Below are 25,474 nucleotides of genomic sequence, written 5' to 3' on the forward strand. Positions count from 1 at the left end.
CTGGGGGTACACGTGCATAGACTTGCTCACTGCAAAACAATCCCCATCAATGTAACCAACTTTTCACACAAGCAAGGCCCTAACAATCACCCAACTTCTCCTGTATGGCCCTCTCTTGGCTACATTTCACATCCAAATCTCAGGACCTGTTTGGGTCAGCATTCTTTCAACATCAAAATGATAGTTCTGAATCAGTGTTCTCCTATCATTTCCAAATAATCTCATCTTTTAAAAAAGAGGTTTAGTTCACTCAGCTACACCAGGGTTTCTCAAACAGTGAGATTAAAACGGGTTGTAGATACACCAAAACATTGTTTCCCTCAATTCTTGGGGCAGCGAGGAACGTTCTGGGGCAGCAGGAGCTTCAGGGCCAGTGGACTCTGACTACAAGCAATCTTCTCCATCTACCTCCAAGGCCTCATTGAAATATCTTCTGTGAATGCCATGACATGAAAAGGGTTGAGCTATACTATACATTCTTTACCTTACCACTATTATTAGCAGATCTTCAAGAAATGAAGCTCTGGAATTCATATAGACTAGAACTCATAGTAGCCTTTGGCATCTCCCATCTCTCTCCCTCTCACCTCATTCTGGATAGTTTCCATATTCACCTCCAGGCACCATCTAGCACTCCAGCCTTAAAGTTCTTGGATCTTTACCAAGACACTTTCACCTGTAGTCAATTTACACAAATTACTACCATAGATAAATCCTGGGCTAGGCCAGAATGAGTGTCTCTAGAATATTAAATGTATAAATCTCATTCTCTGCTCAACCTCCTTCCCCTTTCACTTTAATGCCTTTTACCTCTAGCTCTATCAAACACTATCTTTTCTTTTTTTTTTTTTTTTTTGAGATGGAGTCTCGCTGTGTCACTCAGGCTGGAGTGCAGTGGCGCGATCTCGGCTCACTGCAAGCTCCGCCTCCCGGGTTTACATCATTCTCCTGCCTCAGCCTCCGAGTAGCTGGGACTACAGGCGCCCGCCACCACGCCCGGCTAGTTTTTTGTATTTTTAGTAGAGACGGGGTTTCACCATGTTAGCCAGGATGGTCTCGATCTCCTGACCTAGTAATCCACCCGCCTCGGCCTCCCTCAATCAATCTCTAATCTTCAACTCTATCAGCTCTCAATGGATCTGACTTTCTTCACTATAGAGCCTGGAACATATGGCTGAGCAATTCAATGTCACTGCCACCTACATGCTCAATTCTGTCCTACCTATTCCTCTGCCATCCTACTTCAAACTATGCCTCTTTGGATGATTCCAGCCATAGTTTATTCAAGGAAAAGTAAAAAAGTAAAATCTGAAAACAAAACTGGAAACACTAGCATAACCTGAAGAGCAATAACATAATGATTCATCAGCAATCCTCAACTTAGTAGTCTGCCTCATATCTCTAACTCTCTTCATAAGCCTCCTATCCCATGCAAGTGCTCTAACTTTTAGCATACAACCTTCCTTTCTCTAGTAGCACCTCAGGAAAGGAGTAACCACCTTTCCAAAGCTAACTTGGCCAGATTCTCCATCTATTTATTATATTGTATTTCCTCCAGGTCTTCACCCCTCTAGCTACATTCACTCTCTTTATTTTCAAATCTCTTCCTCCAACTAGAAACAGCTCATCTTCTTGATCTTCTAAACAAGCAAGAAAACATACGCCACAAAACTCTCCTCAGTCCTACTGCCTTTGACTGATAGCACTACATCCCTTCCACACCTTTGTAAAAAAAAAAAAAAAGTCCTGGAAGAGTAATCTCTCCTGGATGTCTCTATTCCCTCAATTCCTCGTCAAATCATTCCATTACAATCTTGCCTATGCCCCCATGTCTTCTACTATTCTTACTAAGGTTCATACTCACCTCTTTCAGTTCTTACTCTGTCTGAATGGTCCTACAGCATTTGACATTATTTTCCAATGCCTTACTTCTCAAAACTCTTCACCTTGGTCCTTCGATGTAACCACTCTCTCCCGATCTGCTCCTATCTCTGTCATTTGTTGTGTTTTTCATTTGGGTTTTCCTTCTCTATTCAACCCTTCAACAAGAATGGAGGGGCCAGGTTCCGTTCTTGGTTCCTCATCTCACTTGCATGGATCACCTCACCAACTCCTAAGACTTTATTCTCCACTATAGGAAGTAAAATCCACAATCTTTTCAACCCACTGTCTAGTAGATATAGTCACCACAATCCAAACTTGACATTCAGAAATACCTATTATTCGACTTTGCCTCTGACAGCATGAAAGGCATCACCACCCAATGATTCTCCCCAGACCAAAGTCCTAACGTTAACTTAACCAACCCTTCTACGAGGTTCCCAGAAAAGAAGAAAAAAAAAAGGATTTAATGACCCTATCTCCCCTATCTCAGAAATGCCTCTAAATTAGGTTTCTTTGTTTCTTTTCTTCATTCTTACTGATATTGCCTTTATCAGGGATCTCTTCCATGACAAGAGAATTCATAATGAATGAATTCTCTTTGAAATTGATCTCTCCTGTCAGTGTTTCCCTACTCTTCATTTCACTCCCTACTAATCTTCTTTTAAAATTTTCTTTAAAATAAAAAACAAAAAGGCAGGGGATAGATATATGCATTTGTGTATGTGCTGGGGTAGGGAGTTAAAATCCAAACTCCTTAACTATAGATAATAGGATCTTCACAAATGTGGTCACAATTTGCCAACGTTATCTCTTATCATTTATCTCAATAATGCCTTATTCTTACACATAAGCATCTTATCACCCCATGAACATAATGGCCCTCTCTGGATTCCATGTCTTTGTATATTTTCTTCCTCTTGCCCTCATTTAATTTTCAAGACAGCTCAAGGTATCATCCATTCAGTGAAGGCCACCCTAATTCTCCCAGTTTTTGCCTGTCTTCTGTTCTTCTGTGGAAGAACAGCACTACTTTTTGTCAATCACCCCAGTAAAACTATAAGTAACTTAAGAGAAGGACTCATGTATTTCCAAGTCCAAGCATAGTGACCATCACAAAACATATAGTCACTTCAATGGTATCCACATTGACACCCTGGGTCCGCGTTCTGTTTCCAACTCTGATGCCCATCACGTCAGTCCCCTACAACTCTTCATATACTTTTCTCCATTCTTGCACCTGGGCCCTAAAAGCCATGCTTAGAAAAATAAACAACTAGAATTCTAATTCTAGTTGTAAGTACTCAATTCTAGTAGTAAGTACTCAACAGTTACATAATTAGATTGTCTTTAATACTCTGCTTCTCTGGTTTAAGTCAAAAGAAGCTATAGAAATATAGTTCCAATAAAATGTTTACTTGTTTTAGTAATTACTAAACAAGGGAAATAATGCACATTTTACATCTCATTTTAGTTTAATCCTCTTTGCAAAATTAATAAATATGGAAAATAAGACTGTAGGCTCAAAGGGAAAGGCAGTGAAGTAAATTTATATTTTAAACAATTCTATGGTCTAACACCACAAATAAAAATATACATTGTCAGCATCATCATCAATAATAAACATTGATTAATGACCTACATATGTACTAGGCATTATACCAGACACTAGGAGAAGCAAGAATTAGTTAAGATATGATCCCTATCAATAAAGAATTCTCGGTCTAAATCCAGTAAGAATAGTTCCACAGAGATTATTATCTTTTTGTAAGCCTTACATTGGCCACACAATAGATACACTCCTTAACAAATATCTAGTGATTAATAATATATATGTCTTTTGAATTATGATACTTCACATCCCTTGTACTTTGATAATCATTAATAAACACGTAGTTCTAAATTATGGCACATCTATAATGACAGATTACACAAACATTAAAATGAGTGTTCAGAAGAGTCTCTTGGTGAATTGCAAAAAAGATACGATAGCAAAAAAAGACTCAAAATACATATAAGACATATATATGAATTCTAAAATATAAAAATATACATTTTTATGTTTTCATATATTTACATGATATAAAAACATATCAAGCCCTGCCCTTACCTTTTTATCTGAAGTGATAAGCTTAAATGCTTCTGTTACTTGATGGACTGTAGCACCACCACCAACATCAAGGAAGTTGGCTGGAGTCCCTCCATGAAGTTTTATTATATCCATTGTGGCCATAGCCAAACCAGCACCATTTACTATATAGGGGAAAATGATTTGTATAAGCAACAAACAGAGAGAAAATAAATTAAACTTAGTAAATCCAAATTAAACTTAGTGAATCCAATTCTAACATAAAAACACATGGTACCTAGGCAGCCTATATTTCCATCGAGGCCAATGTAGTTGAGATTTGCCTGAGCAGCGTCTTTGTCCCTTTCATCTTCCTGGGTCCAGTCCTGTAGATCAAAGATTTTCTTTTGGCGATAGGCTGAATTAGAGTCAAAATTGATCTTTGCATCCATACACAATACTTTGAAGGGAAAAAGAGAAAATGACTTCAATTTCAAGACAGATACAATAAAGTATCAAATAATCAAATGGTCTTTCATTTAGGGAAAAGACACATTTTAACTTTGTTACTTAATGAAAGTATTTCAATTTATGTTCACCATGAATTCAAACTGTTCTTTAAAAAAGAGTATTTGGGAATTAAAACTGCCCCATCAAAGTTATTGGGTCTACATCCATACTATGCACTAGATAAAGAAAAAGAAAACCTCAAAAATATTTTAAATTATTTAAAAATTGTCAAAAATTAACTATCCTTGTTCCTAGCTAACCCCATCACTTGGGCCCCATATCCCATCCCCTCTCTTCTACTCAAAAATATTGCTCCAGCAATTCTGTCTCCCCTACATTATAAACCTGCCTCCCCCTTACCTTTCTATTGGCTAAATCTTGCCAACTTGCTAAAACTGTTTTATTTCCTCACCTTAACAAAGAGGGAAAAAAATCTTTTAACTCCTATCTCCTCCTTACTCTTCACTACACAGCAACTCCTTGAAGATCTGTCTAATTAAAAGAGGGGTCTCAGAACAAGGGTTTCTGGGGAAAAAAAGAAACAGAGGGGTAAGCAAACTATGGCCAAATTTGGCCTGTGCCTGTTTTTATTTCTTTTTGAGACAGAGTGTCGCTCTCACACCCAGACTAGAGTGCAGTGGCATGATCTCATCTCACTTCAACCTCCACCTCCCAGGTTCAAGCGATTCTCATGCCTCAGCCTTCAGAGTAGCTGGGAATACAGGTATGCACCACAACACCCAGCTAATTTTTGGAGTTTTAGTAGAGATAGGGTTTGCCATGTTTTTGCCAGGCTGGTCTCGAACTCCTGACCTCAAGTAATTCACCTGCCTCAGCCTCTCAAAATGCCAGGATTAAAAGTGTGAGCAAACGAGTCCAACCTGTGCCTGTTTTTTCAAATGGCCTGTAAGATAAGAATGGGTTTTACACTTTTAAAGGATTATGAAGACAAAAGGGGAAAAGAAAGCATGAGAAGAACAAGAAGAAAAACAGCAGCACCAAAAACTATATGTGATCCATAAAGCCTAAATAAAATACTTATTAACTGCCAACCCCTGTGCTTAAACTCCTTGTATCAAATTTTTTTCCTGCCATTATCTCTTATGCCCACTCTAATCAGGCTTTTACTTCCAGCACTCTACCAAAATGGCTCTCAACAAAGGTCACCTCTCTGACTTCACCTTTTAGTACTCTACCCCTTCCTTACTCCAATCTAACCATAACATTCTCCTTGCAGTTCCTGAAAAGATACAGGGTTGAAAGAAACAGGCAATTTCAGCTGCTGCCCAACACAGGAGACAAAATTTGGAGCCCAGCTAAGTTAAGTACCATTAATATCAAAAGTCAATATTCTTTCAGAGGAAGACGATAGAATTCAGTCTTTACACCTTATCTCCCAAAATGTACAGTATATGAGTCAAACTTACTAGATCCGTAATGAAACGGGGAAATGTGACCACTATTAAAGAGAAAAAGCAGTCAACTGAAACCAAACCCACAGTAACCCAGATTTAGAATAATCAGGAGACTACTATAAACTTTTTAAAATATGTTTAAGGATTTAAGAGAAAATATGGTCATAATAAATGAACACACAGGTAATATCAGCAGATAATAAAACAAGGGAACAAATGGAAAATAGAACTAAAAAGTATAATATCTGAAATAAAAAATTCACTGGATGAACTTAACAGCAGACTGGTGATCGGTCAGTGAACCTGAAGACAAAGAGAAATGATCCAGCTGCAGAAGAAAAAAAAAAGAAAAAAGAAACTGCACCTCAGTGACCTCTTGGACGGTATCAATAAGTCTAACACGAAACTGGAAGAAAAGGAGAATGGGACAGGAAAAAAGTGATGAAAGAAAAATATATCAAGCCAAGATTCTATATTCAGTGAAAATATGCTTCAAAACAAGGACAGAATAAAGACATTTGCAGAATAATAACAACAATATTCATCACTAGCAGACCTGCCCTAAGAGAAATGCTAAAGAAAGTTCTTCAGGCTCAAGGCATATAACATGTGGAAATCTGAATCTAAAGTGGTAAATTTCAAGAAGGGTCAGTTTTGTTCCAAAGGGGACATCACGAAATGTCTGGGGGCATTTTTGTTCGTCAAAATGGGGGATGCTACTGGCATCTGAATGCTATTGGATAAACATTCTGTTAAACGTCCAACCAAGCACAGGAGAGCCTCCCATAACAACAAAAAAATCAACCTACCCTAAAATGTCAATAATGCCAATGTTGGTAAATCTTGATCTATGGGTAGGAAAGAACAACAAAAATACATGAGCAAATTGAAACCAACCCAATAGTCCCACAGACTGTCCTTTTGGATAAACAGTGAAATTGACCTTTCTGGTCTTAAAGCTTGAAGCTTATACTTGTTTTATCTGAGTTCCTTCCTCAGGAAGGGACCTTCAGGGCTCTGGAAAAAAAATGTATCAAAGAACTGAAACTCACCAGATCACCACATCCAGACAATGAGACTAGACTCTGGATCCCTCATTTATGATTGCTTCCTTGACCCTTCCTAGTTCCTATTTTCTTACACATTGTTACATTTTTTCCCCTGCTATATAAACCCCTAGGTTTAGCCAGTCAGGGAGATGGATTCCAGACTGAGCTCCCATCTCCTCAGCTACAGCACCCAATTAAAGCCTTCTTCCTTGGCAATACTTGTTGTCTCAGTAATTGGCGTTTTGTGAGGTGAGCAGCAGGACCTAGACCAAACCCCTAGTGTTTCCGTAACAGATTTTGGTTAACTGATAGGGAACATGTTGCTTGTGACTCAGCTGATGTGGGCAGGAAGTCTCAGAAGTCATCCTAAGCAACCGCCCGCCCAATTTTGGCTGAAGGTGAGCGTCAGTCTCTCTCTGGCCCCACCACAGCCGGCCCCAACGACCTTCCTGATCGCCTCATTAGAACTGCCTTTGAAACTTGTATCTGCATCCATATAGGTGAGTGTCCTTTGTGGACCCAGACATAAGGATTTGCTCCTCTCTATTTGGAAAATCTTTTAAAAATTTTCATTTGTAGGTTGAACAAGCCCAAATGACTGAGAGAGGGAAGCACCCTGTTTCAGTATGAATATTCTTGGAGGTTTTGTTGTAATTGCATGTTGTGTCTGGGCAAGTGAGTGTCCTTTGTGGATACTGGACAGTTGGATCAGCTCCTCTCGATTTGGGAAATTCCTAAGGAACTTTTGTTTGCAGTTGACCAAGCCCAACTAATGGAGAGAGGAAGCACCTAAGTGTTTCAGTTTGGACACTTTTGGGGCTTGTTTGTTGCTGTAGCAGTTGGATTGTGTTTGGGTGATTGTGTGTGTTTTATACAGTTATGAGAAATTAGAATTTGGTAAAATGATATACTTTTGCAATACTGTTTGGTCCTACCATTGTTTGGAATCTGGAGTTTGCTGTTGAATGACAAAGTGGGATGGAGTTGCATGTTATCCAGGCTTTTGTGTTGCTATCCTAAGCAGGGTTAAGCCTGGTTAGCATGTGATGTTCTCCTTTGGTGATGTTTGGCCCCAGTGTTCTTTGGAGTACGGAGAGGTTTGGCCTTTTAAAAAATCAAACCGCCATGAAAACTGCTTTACCCAAGTTTTGGTTCACAGCTTTCAGTGGATTACCTATTGGGGTAAACAAAGTACAACCATGTAAAATCAGTGAGTTTGTATTGCTACCTCATGGCTAGAGTTCCAAGGTAAACACTACTGGATTTTCATTTGTGTGTGTGTATACATGTCTAGATGTGTTTATATGTACACTTATTGTTATATGTTTTGTCTACCAAATTAGCTTATAAGTAAAAGAGTGCACATAAATTAAGACCAAGCAATTTTTAAATTCATGTGACTTAAATAAATCTTTGCTAAACAAGCTAGCTTTAAAATTGTTAGTAAAATGGCTGGGCGCGGTGGCTCAAGCCTGTAATCCTAGCACTTTGGGAGGCCAAGATGGGCGGATCCACAAGGTCAGGAGATCGAGACCATCCTGGCTAACCCGGTGAAACCCCGTCTCTACTAAAAAATACAAAAAACTAGCCGGGCACGGTGGTGGGCGCCTGTAGTCCCAGCTACTCGGGAGGCTGAGGCAGGAGAATGGCGTAAACCTGGGAGGCGGAGCTTGCAGTGAGCTGAGATCTGGTCACTGAACTACAGCCTGGGCGACAGAGCGAGACTCCGTCTCAAAAAAAAAAGAAAAAGAAAAAGAAAAACTAGCCGGGCAAGGTGGCGGGCGCCTGTAGTCTCAGCTACTCAGGAGGCTGAGGCAGGAGAATGGCGTAAACCTGGGAGGCGGAGCTTGCAGTGAGCTGAGATCCAGCCACTGCACTCCAGCCTGGGCGGCAGAGCGAGACTCTGTCTCAAAAAAAAAAAATTGTTAGTAAAATTAAAACAGCAATGTCTTCAGAATGGTCAGCATACATTTTTGCCTGGATTTTATATTTGTCTCTGGTAGATACTTTGAGGTGTCAGGGTTTGGCATAGAAGGTTATAAAACTATAAACACAGCCAAAACAAAATGATCGTTGTGCAAATTTTTTGGTAAGACTATGTTATTGGTGTAATGAAAATGGTTGAATCTTCTAAGTTATTGGTGAAAATGCCTATGTAGTTAACTTTAAAGTTCTTATTTCACTGAATGACTGATATTCATAGATTATAAAATGGTTAATAAGGAAATAACTCTAAATGATGGCATCTAATATATCAGTTTTCAGAAGTAATCTACATAAACTGTTTAAAATGAAAGAACTGAATACATGTAATTGGGATAAACGTTTTAGGTAAACTTTTTGTGTAATTTAAAATCTTGAAATTATTTTTGATATTCTTTGGATATCTGGATCATTTCCAATTAAGAAAGGTTTATGATATAGGGAAATATATTTCTAAAAACTGTGGAACTTTTCTTATCTACAAAATACTAATATACTTCAGGATTACTTCCTACGGTTTCACTAACATTTAAGGTTACTAAGGATAAGAATTAATATATAATTCTGTTTTTAAAAAGTGCCCAAAAACTGTGTCATGAGGAAAATAATAAATTTAATTCAGAAGTTATCTAAAAGTTAATTCAAATTATGGGCTTGAAAAAGTTTTTTATGAAACAAGGTAGTAAGGAAGTAAGTAGGGGAGAAAGGTGTGAAGAAAATTATGTATATGAAGATCATGTATTTTTGGTAAAGAAGGCTATAAAGCAAAGATAGTAATTTTGTATGTGAAAGGATCTTGTATGGTAAATTGCTGTCCTGCAGTAAAATGTTATTTAAAGAAAAAAAAAAGAAGAAGGGGGAGGCGAAGGGGGGAGGAGAAAAATCTGGGACTGATGGGAAAGTCCAAGAGGAGAAGGAAGAGGAAAAAAATCTGGGACTGATCAGAAAGCTCAGGTATGTCATGGATGGTCTGTGTAAGTCATATTTAGCTTTTCTGGTTTTCCAGTGTGTCTATCTTCATGCACATAAAGAGAAAACGGAACACAGAAAAGGTTTAGATAATAGATTCTTTAAAACCTGAGAACTAGAGAAATTTGGCTAATTAACATTTCATAGTTAAAGCTCTTAGTCTTGATGAAGGTAAAATTAGAAATACTGTGAAGAAATGCATCAACAATTTAACAATTCTTAATAGTTAAGTATGAAGCCAGATTTAGCAAAGACCCAAATTTCACATACATACATACTTGCATTGCTTCACACTATGTTAGTTGTTTTGCATGGATAGTGCTGGCACTGAATTATTTACTGGTCATGTGCCTAGAATGAATTTCTTGATTGCACAGAATGTATGGTGATATTGGTGGACTTAAGATTACTGAATTGTGTACCAGGAATAAAATACTCATCATGTGGTTTTTTGGGAGGCTATGGGAACACGGTAGCCTCCAGGGTAGACTGAGTAGGGGACAGATTGAGGGCTGGGTTTCCTGTTTGTTTCTGCTTCTAATTTTCATTTGTTTGCTGTTGTTCTTCTGTGGGTTTTGCTTGCATATGTATATATATATAAAACCATAAACTTTTTCATTTCCTAATGGAAAGCTTTTATTTCCTTCTACAATTTGCCTTATTTATCTAAAGTTCCTAAGCTACTTTGGTCAAGCCTTTAAAAATTGATAGAGAACACCAGCCATTTAAACTATGGTGGGTTTTGCTTACCTCTAATGATCTAGAGAACTACAAGAGCTTTAAGGTTTCTGGCACACACACAAAAATAATAATAAAAGACAATTTCTGAACAGTATATTATATATTCTGTTATTTGGAAAAAGGTGAGAATAAAAATGTTTAAGTGTTCATATCCAAAATAATTCAATTTAATCAAATTAATGAAGAAAAACTGTACTATGAGTACAAAATTTTAAAGTTCAGAACAGACTGACTTAATTTCCCTGTCATTGAGGAAATTATATTCATTAGGATTTCTCCTCAAACTAATTTAGTTGTGTTGACCATTATTAAAATTAAGTGACATTCATTTGAATTAAGTAGTTTTTTTTTAAAAAAAAAAGGAGACTTTCTAGTGACTTTTGATCCCTAGACGTTTATTAATGATGGGCCTTCATGTGTTTACTTGTAAACAGAATGAATGTGTGCACGTGTTGCACTGGTTTGAAGAGTAATACTCATAATTAACTGCTTTTATGAGACACAGGACCAGAAGTTAAAACAATTCAATCCCTCTAGGCCCAGGGACCACCGTGGAAGAGGTGGTCATGTAAGATTGTAAAGGCCGATTTTGAGGGATAAGATTAGTTCAGAGTTTTTCTATAAATTAAACATTAATACCAAAAGCACACTGATGCAAGGCCAGCATGTGGGTCTATGTGTTACAACAACATGGTTTTCTTGGAGCACTGATATGCTCTTTAAAAAGAAAATTGGGAAGTTATTAAAAGTTTATGAAAATCTTACCTAATTATCAAGCTGATTAAAATTAGGTTTATACAGTTCTATTAAAATTAACTTTAACATTAATAACATATCAGATAAAGGAAAATTTTGGTTTTTGCTTTTGAACAAAATGTTTGTGTAATATTAAAAGATGAAAGATTTTGTTTACCTTCTGAGTAAGCTGCAGGGAGAAAATGGAGGGGGAAGGACCAGACAGGTTTAGTTGGCATGCTATCTTTATTACGTCTTATTGTTTAGGAAAATGAGTCCCTCTCTATCAAAGAGTAAATGTTTTTGTATAACTTTGGCTAAATGAATGACATTTTACAGTGATAACAAGTGTCTTAAAACTTTGATATTTGCCAAACTTTCTATAAGCAAAATTTCAAGATCTAAATTCAGTCTTTTTGACCTCAAACTATTTTTTTTTGGATATTAGGTTCCCTGACATCCAGGAGAGCTATATTAGGCTTATTAAGCTTGTTACGTTAGAATTATACAGGAAGCATTGTCAAATGCGAGGTGGTATTTAACTGTCTTAGGGTTATATTTATATAGATATGTTGTTAATATGCATTCCAGGATTGTATAACATTCCTGAAATTCTGATGTCTTAATATATGTTGTCAGTTGTAATTATGATTATGTTAAATTGTTGTATGCCACACAAGTAACCTAATTACCTTATCAACTGTGTCTTCATGACTGTCTTATGGCTTTTGACATGACAGTTGATATATTGCTCTGATTCTCCTCAAAAAGTGATTTATAATCACCTACGGTCCAGGGTTTGCTTCTTTGGAGGAGTTCATGAAAAGGACTCTTTAATGCAGGTTTCTAAAAACTTTGGGAGTCTGTGCCCCTGGATTAGAGAGACATTCCAGGACTCTAATTAAAGAGCTAATGTGTTTATAAAGATTGCTACCCCAATATGAAGTAGAGCAGGAGTTGATTGCATGGACTGAAATAATGGAAGACTAAAATAATTTTTATGGCTTTTGTTGTTTGAAATATTGCTGATTCTTGTTTGTTTTTTGTTTCTCAAAGTCTGGAGAATATGTTCCTTTTGAGCTATATATAGCCTTGATATATCCTTTAAGTGTAATGAGTAGAGGATACTTTTGTAAGTAGAATTTGAGGCATATTTCTCTCTCTGCCTAATTTCTCCTGAATTTGGAAACTATTTGTGAATATTCTTAATTCACGGAAATGTGTTTGTTTGCATACATTTAATAAAAACCTGTTTTCTTTTGTAATAGGACACAGCTGGAGGAACTGGCTATTTTCCTAGGACTTTGACTGAAACGACCTTGTGAGATGTTCCAGCAAAGACAATTTGGAAGAATCTATGGGCAATGATTCTTGTTGCACTGTGTGTGGGTAATCAGGCCAAGTATATGGGACTGAAGCCTATTTTGCATGTAGATTGGTAGAAGCTTATTTTGCAGGTAGATCCTGCTGTGATTTGTCTTTGGTGGAAGTGGCAGACCAGAGAGAGAAACATGTATCAGAAGAAACTCTCTATTAGATGAACCTTTGATTCCTTGGTGGCTACATGGTCACCTATGGTATGGAGAAGAAACTCTCTATGAGATGAACCTTTGATTCCTGGGTGGCTACATGGTCACCTATGGTATGCAGCTGCCTATGACACCCCTCCTCAGCATGAAGCGCCAGAAAGATCAATGACCGGATTCCTCATGATTGAGGAATTGATAAATAGAAAGGGAAGACTGAAACTGACCCAAGAGTCTCCCATAGACTATTCTTTTGGATAAACACAGAAATTGACCTTTCTGGTCTTAAAGCTTAAGACTTATGAGTTCTTTCCTCAGGAAGGGACCTTGGGACCTCTCAAACCAAACTATCGAAGAACTGAAACTCACCAGATCACCACATGCAGACAATGAGACTCTGACCCCTCATTCATTATTACTGCTTCCTTGCCCCTCCCTAGGTTTTGTTTCTTACACATTGTTACCTTTCTTCCCTGCTATATAAACCCCTGGTTTTAGTCCATCAGGGAGATAGATTTGAGAATGAGATCCCATCTCCTCAGCTGCAGCACCCAACTAAACCCTTCTTTGGCAATACCTCTCAGTGATTGGCTTTCTGTGTGGGAAGCAGCAGGCCCTAGACCAAAGCTCTGGTGCTTTGGTAACAAAATGAATAAATATATTGAAGCTAATAAAAGCCATTTATATAAATGTTGAATAAGAAAATTATAAATATAGAAAGTGGTAAAACTAGAATGAACCTTGAAGAACTCAAGTGGAATTAGAGTTATCAGTATACATTTGGAGATTTTTTTTAAAATGGCAAAAACTGCAATTTTTGCACCAACCTAAATACTAAGACACTGACCCCTTTGATAATGAGTATTCCTCACAATGAACACTATATTCCTTGCAGTTGTTCAGTTTGAAATATTTTCTCATTTCCATTATTATTTCTTCATTAATTCATAAAGTATTTTCTTTAAATTAAAAAATAAGCTGGGTGTGATGGCACACACCTTTAATCTCAGCACTTCAGGAGGCTGAGGTGGGAGGATGGCTTGAGCACACGAGTTGCAGACGAGCCTAAGCAACAGACTGAGGGCCCATCTCTACAAATTTTTTTTTTTTTTTTGAGACGGAGTCTTGCTTTGTCGCCCAGGCTGGGGTGTAGTGGCCGGGTCTCAGCTCACTGCAAGCTCCGCCTCTCGGGTTCCCGCCATTCTCCTGCCTCAGCCTCCCGAGTAGCTGGGACTACAGGCGCCCGCCACCGCGCCCGGCTAGTTTTTTGTATTTTTTAGTAGAGACGGGGTTTCACCGTGTTAGCCAGGATGGTCTCAATCTCCTGACCTCGTGATCCGCCTGTCTCGGCCTCCCAAAGTGTTGGGATTATAGGCTTAAGCCACCGCGCCCGGCCTTACAAAAAATTTTTTAAAAAAATACAGATAGAAGGCCGGGCGTGGTGGCTCACGCCTGTAATCCCAGCACTTTGGGAGGCTGAAGTGGGCAGATCACCTGAGGTCAGGAGTTCAAGACCAGCCTGGCTAACATGGAGAAAACTCCCTCTCTACTAAAAATACAAAAAAAGTAGCCAGGCATGGTAGCATGTGCCTGTAATCCCAGCTACTCGGGGGGCTGAGACAGGAGAATCTCTTGAACCCGGCGGGTGGAGGTGAGCTGAGATCACGCCACTGCATTCCAGCCTGGGCAACAGAATGAGACTTGGTCCCAAAACAAACAAGCAAGCAAACAAACAAAAAAACAGACATAAACATAGGTGTTTTTATGTATGTGTACAAACATATACATACACATACACACACATACTTCTTGGCTGTGTTTGCTGAAAAGGCCTAGAAGCAATGACACAATATTAGCAATATGCATTAAGTAGTACGTCTATCTTGGTACCTATTAATAAACATCATTTTCCACAAAAAGAAGCCAGGGTCCTTTGGAGAAACAGTGGATTGCCAAACTGTGACAAGGAAAACAGAAGACAATCCTGGAATATATTGTTGCACAAAATTTAAAGCCTTGCTCAAATAATAATATGGGCATATCAAAAGGACAAAGGGAGGACTTACAGTCACACAAACCTTGCAAATGTTTGTAGCAGCTTGTTGGTAATAGCAAACTACTAGAAATAACCCAAATATCCTTCAAAGTGTAAATAGTTGAATGAAATCAGGTACTTCTATACAGTGGAATGCTACTCAGCAATAAAAAAGAAACTATTGGTAGATGCAACAACCTGGATAGATCTCAAAGGCATTATGTATAGTAAAAAGGTCAACTTTAAAAGGTTATATATTATATGATTGCATGTATATAACATTCTCAAAATTTAAAAAAAAAAAAAAAAAACTATAGAGGATGGAGAATAGACTAGTGATTTCCAGGGCACAGGGACAGAGTAGGAAAGAATTGGTAGAGGTTGTGAATACAAAGAGGTCTCCTGTATTGATGGAACAGTCTGTATCTTGATTGTGGTGGTGGCTACTCAAATCTATGTAAGGAATAAATTATACATACACACACAAATGACTACAGGTTTAAAATGTTAAAAAAAAAATGGTGAAAACTAAATAAAATATTTAGTCTAGCTAACAGTAATGAGCCAATGTCAACTAACTATTTGGGTGTATACAGCTAAATAAGATGTCATCAATGGGTGAAGGGCATGCAAGACTGTATTATTTTAACAACTTCCTGAAAGTGTATTTGTTTCAATATTGTAAATTAAATTATAATTTTATTTATAATTTTTGATTTATTTAAAAAAAAAAAAAAAGAGGCCACAGGAGCAAGCCTGAAAGTGGCCTGTGCTGGCCAAATCTGGGACAGTCCGTCCAACAAAATAATGATTAAAATGGGTAACTCATTGATTAAAGAATGGATAAGCCCATCCTAATACAAACAAATGGGGCAGAAGAGAAAGCTCTTCTTTTAATACAAAGTCAACTATTAAATATAGAAGTAATGATGTAGTTAGAAAATCATCAGTAGATGCCAAAACTAATGGGTAACAGTTTGACAAGTAGTATAACATTTTCCCACAAATTTCATAGTAATTACAATGGGAAAAAATAATGATTCTATAATGAAAAAACCTTCTGGACACTACCTTAAACAAGTGAGCCAAGTTAACATTATCAATACTGGAACAAACCAACATAATGTACCTTCTGACAACATGCACTATGAAGGAAAAAAACACCATGAGGGAACATCAAACAGAGAAACACAAACTGAAGGGCATTCTACGAAATAAATGACCCCTTCTTTAAAAAAGAAAAAAAGAAAAAAAAAAAAGGAACAACAAAAACATAAGGTCAAGAAACAAATCAAACTTCAAGATCTGTTCCAGGTCAAATGGACGTGACAACTCAATTCAATGTGTGATCCTGGTCCTAGGGGAAAATAGTATAAAGGACACCTGGCTATATTTGAATATGTATTTTGAATTAGATAATATTTTCTCAGTGTTAAATTTCTTGGTTTTCATAAATGTAGTCAGGTTATATAAGAGAATGTTCTTGGGTCACGCCTGTAATCCCAGCACTTTGGGAGGCCAAGGCGGGCAGATCATGAGGTCAGGAGATCAAGACCATCCTGGCTAACATGGTGAAACCCCATCTCTACTAAAAATACAAAAAATTAGCCGTGTTGGCGGGCGCCTGTAGTCCCAGCTACTCGAGAGGCTGAGGCAGAAGAAAGGTGAGAACCCAGGAGGCAGAGCTTGCAGTCAGCCAAGATTGCGCCACTGCACTCCAGCCTGGGCGACAGAGCGAGACTGTCTCAAAAAAAAAAAAAAAAGAATGTTCTTGTTTTTAGACACTAGAAGAACAATGTCTCCAACTTACTCTTACTGGTTCCAAATATATTTATATTTTTATACACACAAATGCAAGTTTACGCAGACAGAAAGAGAACAGAAAGAGAATAAAATAGAGTGAAATGTAAACAACTGGCAATGTTGAGGAAAGTGTATTTAGGAGTTCCCTATACTGTTTATTTTTGTATCAAAATTTAAAAGTAAGGGGAAAAAAGCCTACATGGTACCATATTCACAGTAAGGAATGACTTAGTTCAGCAAAATATCACCCATTAAATTAAATTAATGCTGTTGAATAGGAAAAAAATTGGCAATTCTTATCTTTTTGCTTTCCATATAAACTGGATAAGGATCCACTCTTGGATGGTTCTTGGACAGTTTTTAGTTAATCTTTAGATAACTACATTTAAGTTATACAGGCTGGTGCAAAAGTAATCACTGTTTTTTTTTAAAAAATGGCAAAAACTGCAATTTTTGCACCAACCTAAATATTAAGAAACTGACCCCTTTGATAATGAGTACTCCACACAATGAACAATACATTCCTTGCAGTTGCTCAGTTTGAAATATTTTCTCATTTCCATTATTGTTTCTTCATTAATTCATAAAGTATTTTCTTTAAATTTAAAAAAAAAATTAAGCTGGGTGTGATGGCTCACACCTTTAATCCCAGCACTTTAGGAGGCTGAGGTGGGAGGATGGCTTGAGCACACAAGCTGGAGACAAGCCTAGGCAACATACTGAGGGCCCATCTCTACAAAAATTTTTTTTAAAAATTAGCCAGGCGGCCGGGCGCGGTGGCTCAAGCCTGTAATCCCAGCACTTTGGGAGGCCGAGACGGGCGGATCACGAGGTCAGGAGATCGAGACCACCCTGGCGAACACGGTGAAACCCCGTCTCTACTAAAAAACACAAAAAACTAGCCGGACGAGGTGGCGGGCGCCTGTGGTCCCAGCTACTCGGGAGGCTGAGGCAGGAGAATGGCGTAAGCCCGGGAGGCGGAGCTTGCAGTGAGCCGAGATCGCCATGGCACTCCAGCCTGGGCGACAGAGCGAGACTCCGTCTCAAAAAAAAAAAAAAAAAATTAGCCAGGCATGGTGGCACGCACCTATAGTCCCAGCTACTCAAGAGGCTGAAAAGGGAGGATCGCATGAGCCCAGAAGACTGCAGTGAGCTGTGACTGTGTCACTGTACTCCGGTCTGGGCAACAGAGCAAGATTGCCTCAAAAAATTAAAAAATACAATATTTTGTAATCACAGCACTTTGGGAGGCCGAGACGGGCAGATCACGAGGTCAGGAGATCGAGACCATCCTGGCTAACACAGTGAAACCCCGTCTCTACTAAAAAATACAAAAAATAGCCGGGCGAAGTGGCGGGCGCCTGTAGTCCCAGCTACTTGGGAGGCTGAGGCAGGAGAATGGCGCAAACCCGGGAGGCGGAGCTTGCAGTGAGCTGAGATCCGGCCACTGCACTCCAGCCTGGGCGACAGCGCGAGACTCCGTCTCAAAAAAAAAAAAAAAAAAAAAAAAAATACAACATTTTATATTAATTTCCAATGTTATTGCTTTGTGTTTAAAGATCATTATCTGTGTTATGAATTCTTGGATATCTGCTAATACTTTTTAATTTGTGACTCAGTATTAAGGTTTTTTAAATCAGTATTTGGATTTTTAAAAAGTGTTTTTCTAAATACTGGGTAGCCCATTAAATTTTAAAAAGGAGGGGAGGGGCATGAGGAACACCTAGTGAAGGCAGTAGTCCTTGCTAGGCCTCTGGAGGACACTCCAGAAGATCAAGGCAGGTTTACTGAGGAAGCAGTTGAGGGCGATTCTCCAATGGAAAAATACTCAGGGTGAAATCCCTAGGAAAGAGATTTCTTAGGCAGAAGGTCTGTAACAGGCAGTAGAAGCAGCCACTGACAATACATGCTCACAAGTAAGTATGGGTAGAATATCAGTAGAGCCCATTCTCAGTTCACACTGAGGTGCCTATTTCATGGTACTCAACAGGGGAGATGATACATTGGTAGCTTTCCTCTCTAGAAATAACAAATGCATAGTACCAAAATCAATTTTTGCTTGGAGATTTCTCCTGAGTTTCAGTCCACAGGAAAATAATCAGGATGACTGGTATTCTGGTGAGACTAGTATCTGTCTACTCTTCTTCACTCAGATACCACTGAATTTCTGCCACAATCTTTGATAAAACTAAGGCCAAGGTTCTGGGAACATAGTAATGCTTTGGATAATTGTTCCCAGTGAATGGCTAAGGTTTTGGGGTGCTATTATTTCCCCAAATTTGGTAATTGAGGAGTCAAAGCTGTGATAAACTTGTATATATTAATATGTTATATATCTTTAAATGTGAAACACATAAGAGACTTAAAATTCAAACAATAATAACTTCTGAGACCATGAAGAAACTCAACCCATTTTCATGAGAAACAGTCAAAATTGCCATGGTTGAAAGAATCCCACTCCACCTAGAATCCATAATCCCTCTAGATAATAGTCAATCAAACAACAAATTAGAGAGAACATCAATTTCCTTGAACTTCTACCTCAAATAAGAGAATTTGATGTAGGACTTCAGTTATCAAGGTCCTTTGGATCTTATCACATTTGGACTTTAAATTCCAAGTGTGTCTTCATGCAGTTTACCATTAGAGTTTTTTAGAATATCTTAATGCCATAATTTAATCTGACTGCAGAACTTTAGCTTTACTTGAAAGCTTAAAAAAAGAAAATAAAGTTCTCACTGCAGAACCTTTACTTTAGCTTTACTAAAAATAGAATAAGATACTCTAAAAAACTAAAAGTAAAGCTAAAGTAAAATATTAATTGATTAAACATTTAAAAGTAAAAAAGAAACAATTTAAAAAATAGAACATATCTGACTAAACTGACCCAAAAGAAAAAACAGAACACATTGAGGATATTTACTGATCTTAAGATGGAGAAGGCTGGGCGCAGTGGCTCACGCCTGTAATCCCAGCACTTTGGGAGGCCAAGGTGGGTGGATCATGAGGTCAGGAGATCGACACCATGGTGAAACCCTGTCTCTACTAAAAAAAATACAAAAAATTAGCCGGGCGTGGCAGCGGGCATCTGTAGTCCCAGCTACTCAGGCGGCTGAGGCAGGAGAATGGTGTGAACCCGGGAGGCGGAATTTGCAGTGAGCCGAGATCACGCCACTGCACTCCAGCCTAGGCGACACAGCAAGACTCCATCTCCAAAAACAAAAAAAAAAGTGTAAAAGATGGAGGAAAAAAAAATCTCAGTATAAAAGTAATGGAACTTGGCTGGGCGCAGGGGCTCACGCCCGCAATTCCAGCACTTTGGGAGGCCGGGGCAGGCAGATCACCTAAGGTCAGGAGGTCAAGACCAGCCTGGCCAACATGGTGAAACCTCACCTCTACTAAAAACACACAAAAAATTATCTAGGTGTGGTGGTGCATGTCTGTAGTCCAAGCTACTTGGGAGACTGAGGCAGAAGAATTACTTGAACCCAACAGGCGGAGATGGCAGTGAATCCAGATCACGCCACTGCACTCCAGTATGGCCAACAAAGCAAAGCAAGACTCAGTCTCAAAAAAAAAAAAAAAGCAATGAGATTTGAGTACATGCAAAAACAAAAATATTTCCCCAAAAATCAAGTAACATTAAACAATAAAGTATAATCTCAAAAAAAGATTCAGACCAAATGTCAGACAAAAGATTGACATCCTTAATATATAAAGACCCCATATACATAAAGATATGTTACTAAGTGAATAAAGAAAGATGCAAAATGTATATAGTATGCAATCTATATATCCAGATAGCTAATTCCATAAAATTACAGCTCAATCACCACCACACTGGATACACTAACCCAGCACTGCCCAATAAAACCTTCTGCAATGATGGAAATGTTCTATATGTGTGCTCTCTTAATATGGTAACCACATTTGGCTGTTGAGTATTTGAACCATGACTAGTGCAACTAAGTAAATGAATTTTTAAATCTTATGTAACTTTAATTAATTTTAATAACTACATGTGGCTGATTGTCACTGTATTGGACAGTGCAGTTCCGACCCCTCTGTGCATGTCTCTATAAGGTGTTTTTTTGTTTTGTTTTGTTTTAATGGGTTTAATATTTGTTCATATTCGTTCTATTTGTTATTTTTTTTTAAAAAGCTTCTACATAGGTAGAAGTTTAACTTCTTTAACTTCTACGAGTTTAACTTCCTTAGGGAAGCAAATAACAGAGAAATAAATGAATAATCATATTAGACAAAAGAAGATACTTTACCAGCTCCATCTGAATCTTCCACCATTGGATTTATTTCTATCATGGTTGCATCATATTTCAGAAAAAGGCTGTAAAGCTTGACCATGTTTTCTGCTGCTGATTCCACAATATTAGGTGGAAATCCCATCTTCTGTGCAAGCTGAAATCAGTATTTCTTTTTATTATAGGTGGTTTGCATATGTCTAATCAACATTATTGTAAATAAAAAGTCTTGTAGTTTGTCACTTAAATGATAAATGAGTCATTTATAGTCAAACATTAATTACTGAAATAGCAGCTACCATTACTAAATGGTTAAACAAAACTTTTTACTCAAAATCTTCAAAGGGTAGATATTATGCCCATTTTATAGATGAGAAAGAGATTCAGAGAGATCAGGTAACTTGCCATTGGCCTAGATTCCAGTTCCAGGGTTTATTCCATAATGTCCATACTGCCTAAGCTTTATGGCCAACCTAAGCTGAAAGAAGAGGCTTATATATTATTAAAACTATACATAAAATGTGGGCCAGGCACAGTGGCTCACGCCTGTAATCCCTGCACTTTGGAAGGCCAAGGGGGCCGGATCGCTTGAGGCCAGGAGTTAGGGACCAGCCTGGCCACCACAGTGAAACCCTGACTCTACTAAAAATATAGAATGTGACAACCCCAATGGTCCAAATAAAAGCCAAAATATTAGAAGACCCTATTTTACCTTTTGTGTAATTTATAAAGAGTGTCTATCAAGCAATAAGAATGCATGTCATTCAGTCAAATGAGTGTTACCCCATTCATTCAAAAATCTACTGAGCACCTAATAAATTCCAGGCACTGTGCTAGGCCCAAAAGATAAAGATATTTAACTTTATAATAAAGGAGTTTACAGTCTTCAGGGATTCCCAATTAGAGATACCCATAGAGCTTTTAAACAATACAATATCAAGGTCCCAACTCAGAAGTTCTGGTTGACAAGTTCTACACTGGATCAAGCATCTATCATTTTTCAAGTTCCACAAGCAATTCTGAACCACTGGTACAGAGGGTACATGTCTATATGTTTAGTCTAACAGTGCTGCCACTGCTCAGGAACACTATAGAGAATTCTTTCCTATTTTTCATTTGCTATCTAAGGTTGTAACACATTCTTTTGATTTTCAAGAACAAAAAAATTCTTAAATTCCTTCAAGATGAAGAAGATATTTACAAAGAGCCAAATGCCAATAAATAAAGTAAATGATCAAGCTAAACAACGTAATCTGGGCGCAGTGGCTCATGTCTGTAATACCAGCACTTTGGGAGGACAAATGGATCACTTGAGGCCAGGAGTTTGAGACCAGCCTGGGCAACATGGTGAAACACTGTCTCTACTAAAAATACAAAAATTATCCAGGTGTGGTGGCGCATGCCTATAATCCCAGCTACTTGAGAAGCTGAGACATAAAAATTGCTTTGAACTCAAGAGGTGGAGGTTGCAGCGAGCCAAGATCACACCACTGCACTCCTGCCTAGGTGACAGAGTGAGACTCTGTCTCCAAAAAACGAACAAACAAAAAGCACTAAGGAATGTAATCTTTTGTTATGACCTATTTCAAATAAAGAATAATATGAAAGTACCATTTTATTATGAAAGTTTTTCACTATGTCATAACTCACCTAAAAGACCAAAAACTAAAACCAAATGTTTAGGCTTAAACATTTGAAAACTACAAATTCTGATCAATTCATTATGACATCAATTTGCTAATGCCAGGCACTATTTCCACTCATCACCATCAGGAAAAATGCTATATAATCTTAGATTATTTCTTCATGTATTCTTGTAAATCAAGTATTTTCTTCCTCATCTAAATTTCACTCTCATCATCTTCACATAACTACCTAATAAATCAAATCTGTGCCTTTTAAACATTTATATCATTCATCTGCCAAAATTATTTGCTTTACTCTCCATCAGAAACATTTCTCTATCTCCTCTAAACCTTTGTGCCGGTCAAAATTCTTGCACTTGGCTGGCCACAGTGGCTCACGCCTGTAATCTCAGCACTCTGGGAGGCTGAGGTGGGCAGATCATGAGGTTAGGAGTTCGAAACCTGCCTGGCCAACATGGTGAAATCCCATCTCTACTAAAAATACAAAAATTAGCTGGGAATGGTGGCGGGTGCTTATAATCTCAGCTACTTGAGAGCTGAGGCAGGGAAATCGCTTGAATCCGGGAGGCAGAGGTTTCAGTGAGCCGAGGTCATGCCACTGCACTCCAGTCTGGGTGACAGAGCCAGACTCCTACTCAAAAAAAAAAAAAAAAAATTATTGCACTTGCTGTACTTCAATACTATAAACTTATTCTTTTTTTTTTTTTTTTTTTTTTTTTTTTGACGGAATTTTACTTTTTTTTCCCAGGCTGGAGTGCAATGGTGTGATCTCAGCTCACCGCAACCTCCACCTCCCAGGTTCAAGCGATTCTCCTGCCTCAGCCTCCCGAGTAGCTGGGATTACAGGCATGCGCCACCATGCCTGGCTAAATCTGTTTTTGTTTTTTTGTTTTTTTGAGACGAATTCTTGCTCTGTCACCCAGCCTGGAGTGCAGTGGCCGGATCTCAACTCCCTGCAAGCTCCACCTCCCAGGTTCATGCCATTCTCCTACCTCAGACTCCTGAATAGCTGGGACCACAGGCGCCCGCCACCTCGCCCAGCTAGTTTTTTTTTGTTTTTTTTTTTCCAGTAGAGACGAGGTTTCACCGCGTTAGCCAGGATAGTCTTGATCTCCTGACTTTGTGATCCGCCCGCCTCGGCCTCCCAAAGTGCTGGGATTACAGGCTTGAGCCATCGCGCCCGGCGGCTAATTTTGTATTTTTAGTAGAGATGGGGTTTCTCCATGTTGGTCAGGCTGGTCTTGAACTCCTGACCTCAGGTGATCCACCCGCCTCGGCCTCCCAAAGTGCTGGGATTACAGGCGTGAGTCACCACACCCAGCCATAAACTTATTCTGACAAGTTTCTCATGAAGAAATGTTTAAGGAGAATGGTGTGAACCCGGGAGGCGGAGCTTGCAGTGAGCCAGGATCGCGCCACTGCACTCCAGCCTGGGCAATAGAGCGAGACTCCATCTCAAAAAAAATAAAAATAAAATAAAAATAAAAATGTTTAACTTCAAAGTTCAATATTCGAACTTTTCTTTTAAGATGAGTCACTAGGCCAGGTACAGCGGCTCACACCTGTAATCCCAGCACTTTGGGAGGCCCAGGCAGGCAGAACACTTGAGATCAGGAGTTCTGGAACCACCTGCCAATATGGTGAAACCCTATCTCTACTAAAAATACCAAAAAAAATTTAGCTGGGCATGGTGGTGCATGCCTGTAATCCTAGCTACTTGGGAGGCTGAGGTGGGAGGATTGCTTGAACCTGAGAGGTGGAGGCTGCAGCGAGCCGAGATCGTGCCACTGCACGCTCCACCCTGGGTGACAGAGCGAGACTCTCCATCTCAAAAACAAACAAACGAAAAGATGAGTCACTTATTTTTATATCCAAAACAAACAATTTCATTCAATAGCAGCATTACAAATATTACCAAGCAACTCTCACAGGCCATAATATTAAACTCAATGGGGACTTTTTTGTGTGAGGGGAAGAATGGAGGGGAAGGAGCACACAAGGACAATAGAGAAGACCAGTAAAAGTGTAGGCAAAATTTTATTGCGAACATAAACAAACTGAAAGAAGGACCACAGCATTCAATGAATTCTTAAAATCATTCATAAACTACAGCTCTATCATGGAGATATGTAAGACAGTGTCCCATCCATTCTATACAATTTACAGAAAATAAAGGGGACACAGGAATATTTTAAATGTTCAACCACTTAAACCATGGAGATATAAAATCCAGACTACAAAAAACAATGAATGATAATCACCTCAGTTTCTTCAACAACTAAACTGGAAGAAAAAAGATGAAGACGGCAAAAAAGAGAAACCTGTAAGTTTTTGAAGACCTGTGAGACAAATCAGTCAGTAAATATGAAGGGTCCCGGCGCAGTGACTCACGCCTGTAATCCTAGCACTTTGGGAGGCCGATGAGGGCGGATCACCTGATGTCAGGAGTTGAAGACCAGCATGGCCAACATGGCAAAACCCCATCTCTACTTTAAAAAAGTACAAAAATTAGCCAGGCATGGTGACGTGCACCTGTAGTCCCAGCTATTCAGTAGGCTGAGGCAGGAGAATAGCTTGAACCCAGGAGGGAGAGGTTGTGGATCACGAGGTCAGGAGATCCAGACTATCCCAGCTAACGCGGTGAAACCCCGTCTCTACTAAAAAAAAAAAAAAAAACTAGCTGGGCGAGGTGGCGGGCGCCTGTAGTCCCAGCTATTCGGGAGGCTGAGGTAGGAGAATGGCACGAACCCGGGAGGTAGAGCTTGCAGTGAGTTGAGATCCGGCCACTGCACTCCAGCCTGGGCGACAGAGCAAGACTTCGTCTCAAAAAAAAAAAAAAAAAAAAAAAAAAAGA

General features: G+C 38.8%; 1 protein-coding gene across 3 annotated transcripts in view; it reads right to left on the reverse strand.

Moving 5' to 3' along the window:
* The window catches only part of SUCLA2 (succinate-CoA ligase ADP-forming beta subunit), a 70,790-nt gene that overhangs the window by 15,334 nt on the left and 29,982 nt on the right, over positions 1-25,474 (reverse strand). For all 3 annotated transcript variants that reach the window (XM_025364305.1, XM_025364304.1, XM_025364306.1), the window contains exons 6-8: positions 20,993-21,131; positions 4,248-4,409; positions 3,992-4,134 (exon numbers count right to left, since the gene is read on the reverse strand). In XM_025364305.1, the coding sequence (XP_025220090.1) occupies positions 3,992-4,134; positions 4,248-4,409; positions 20,993-21,131 (444 nt within the window). The remainder of the gene's footprint in view (positions 1-3,991; positions 4,135-4,247; positions 4,410-20,992; positions 21,132-25,474) is intronic.

Source organism: Theropithecus gelada, chromosome 17 (genome assembly GCF_003255815.1).
Source record: "Theropithecus gelada isolate Dixy chromosome 17, Tgel_1.0, whole genome shotgun sequence".
Classification (NCBI taxonomy): domain Eukaryota; kingdom Metazoa; phylum Chordata; class Mammalia; order Primates; family Cercopithecidae; genus Theropithecus; species Theropithecus gelada.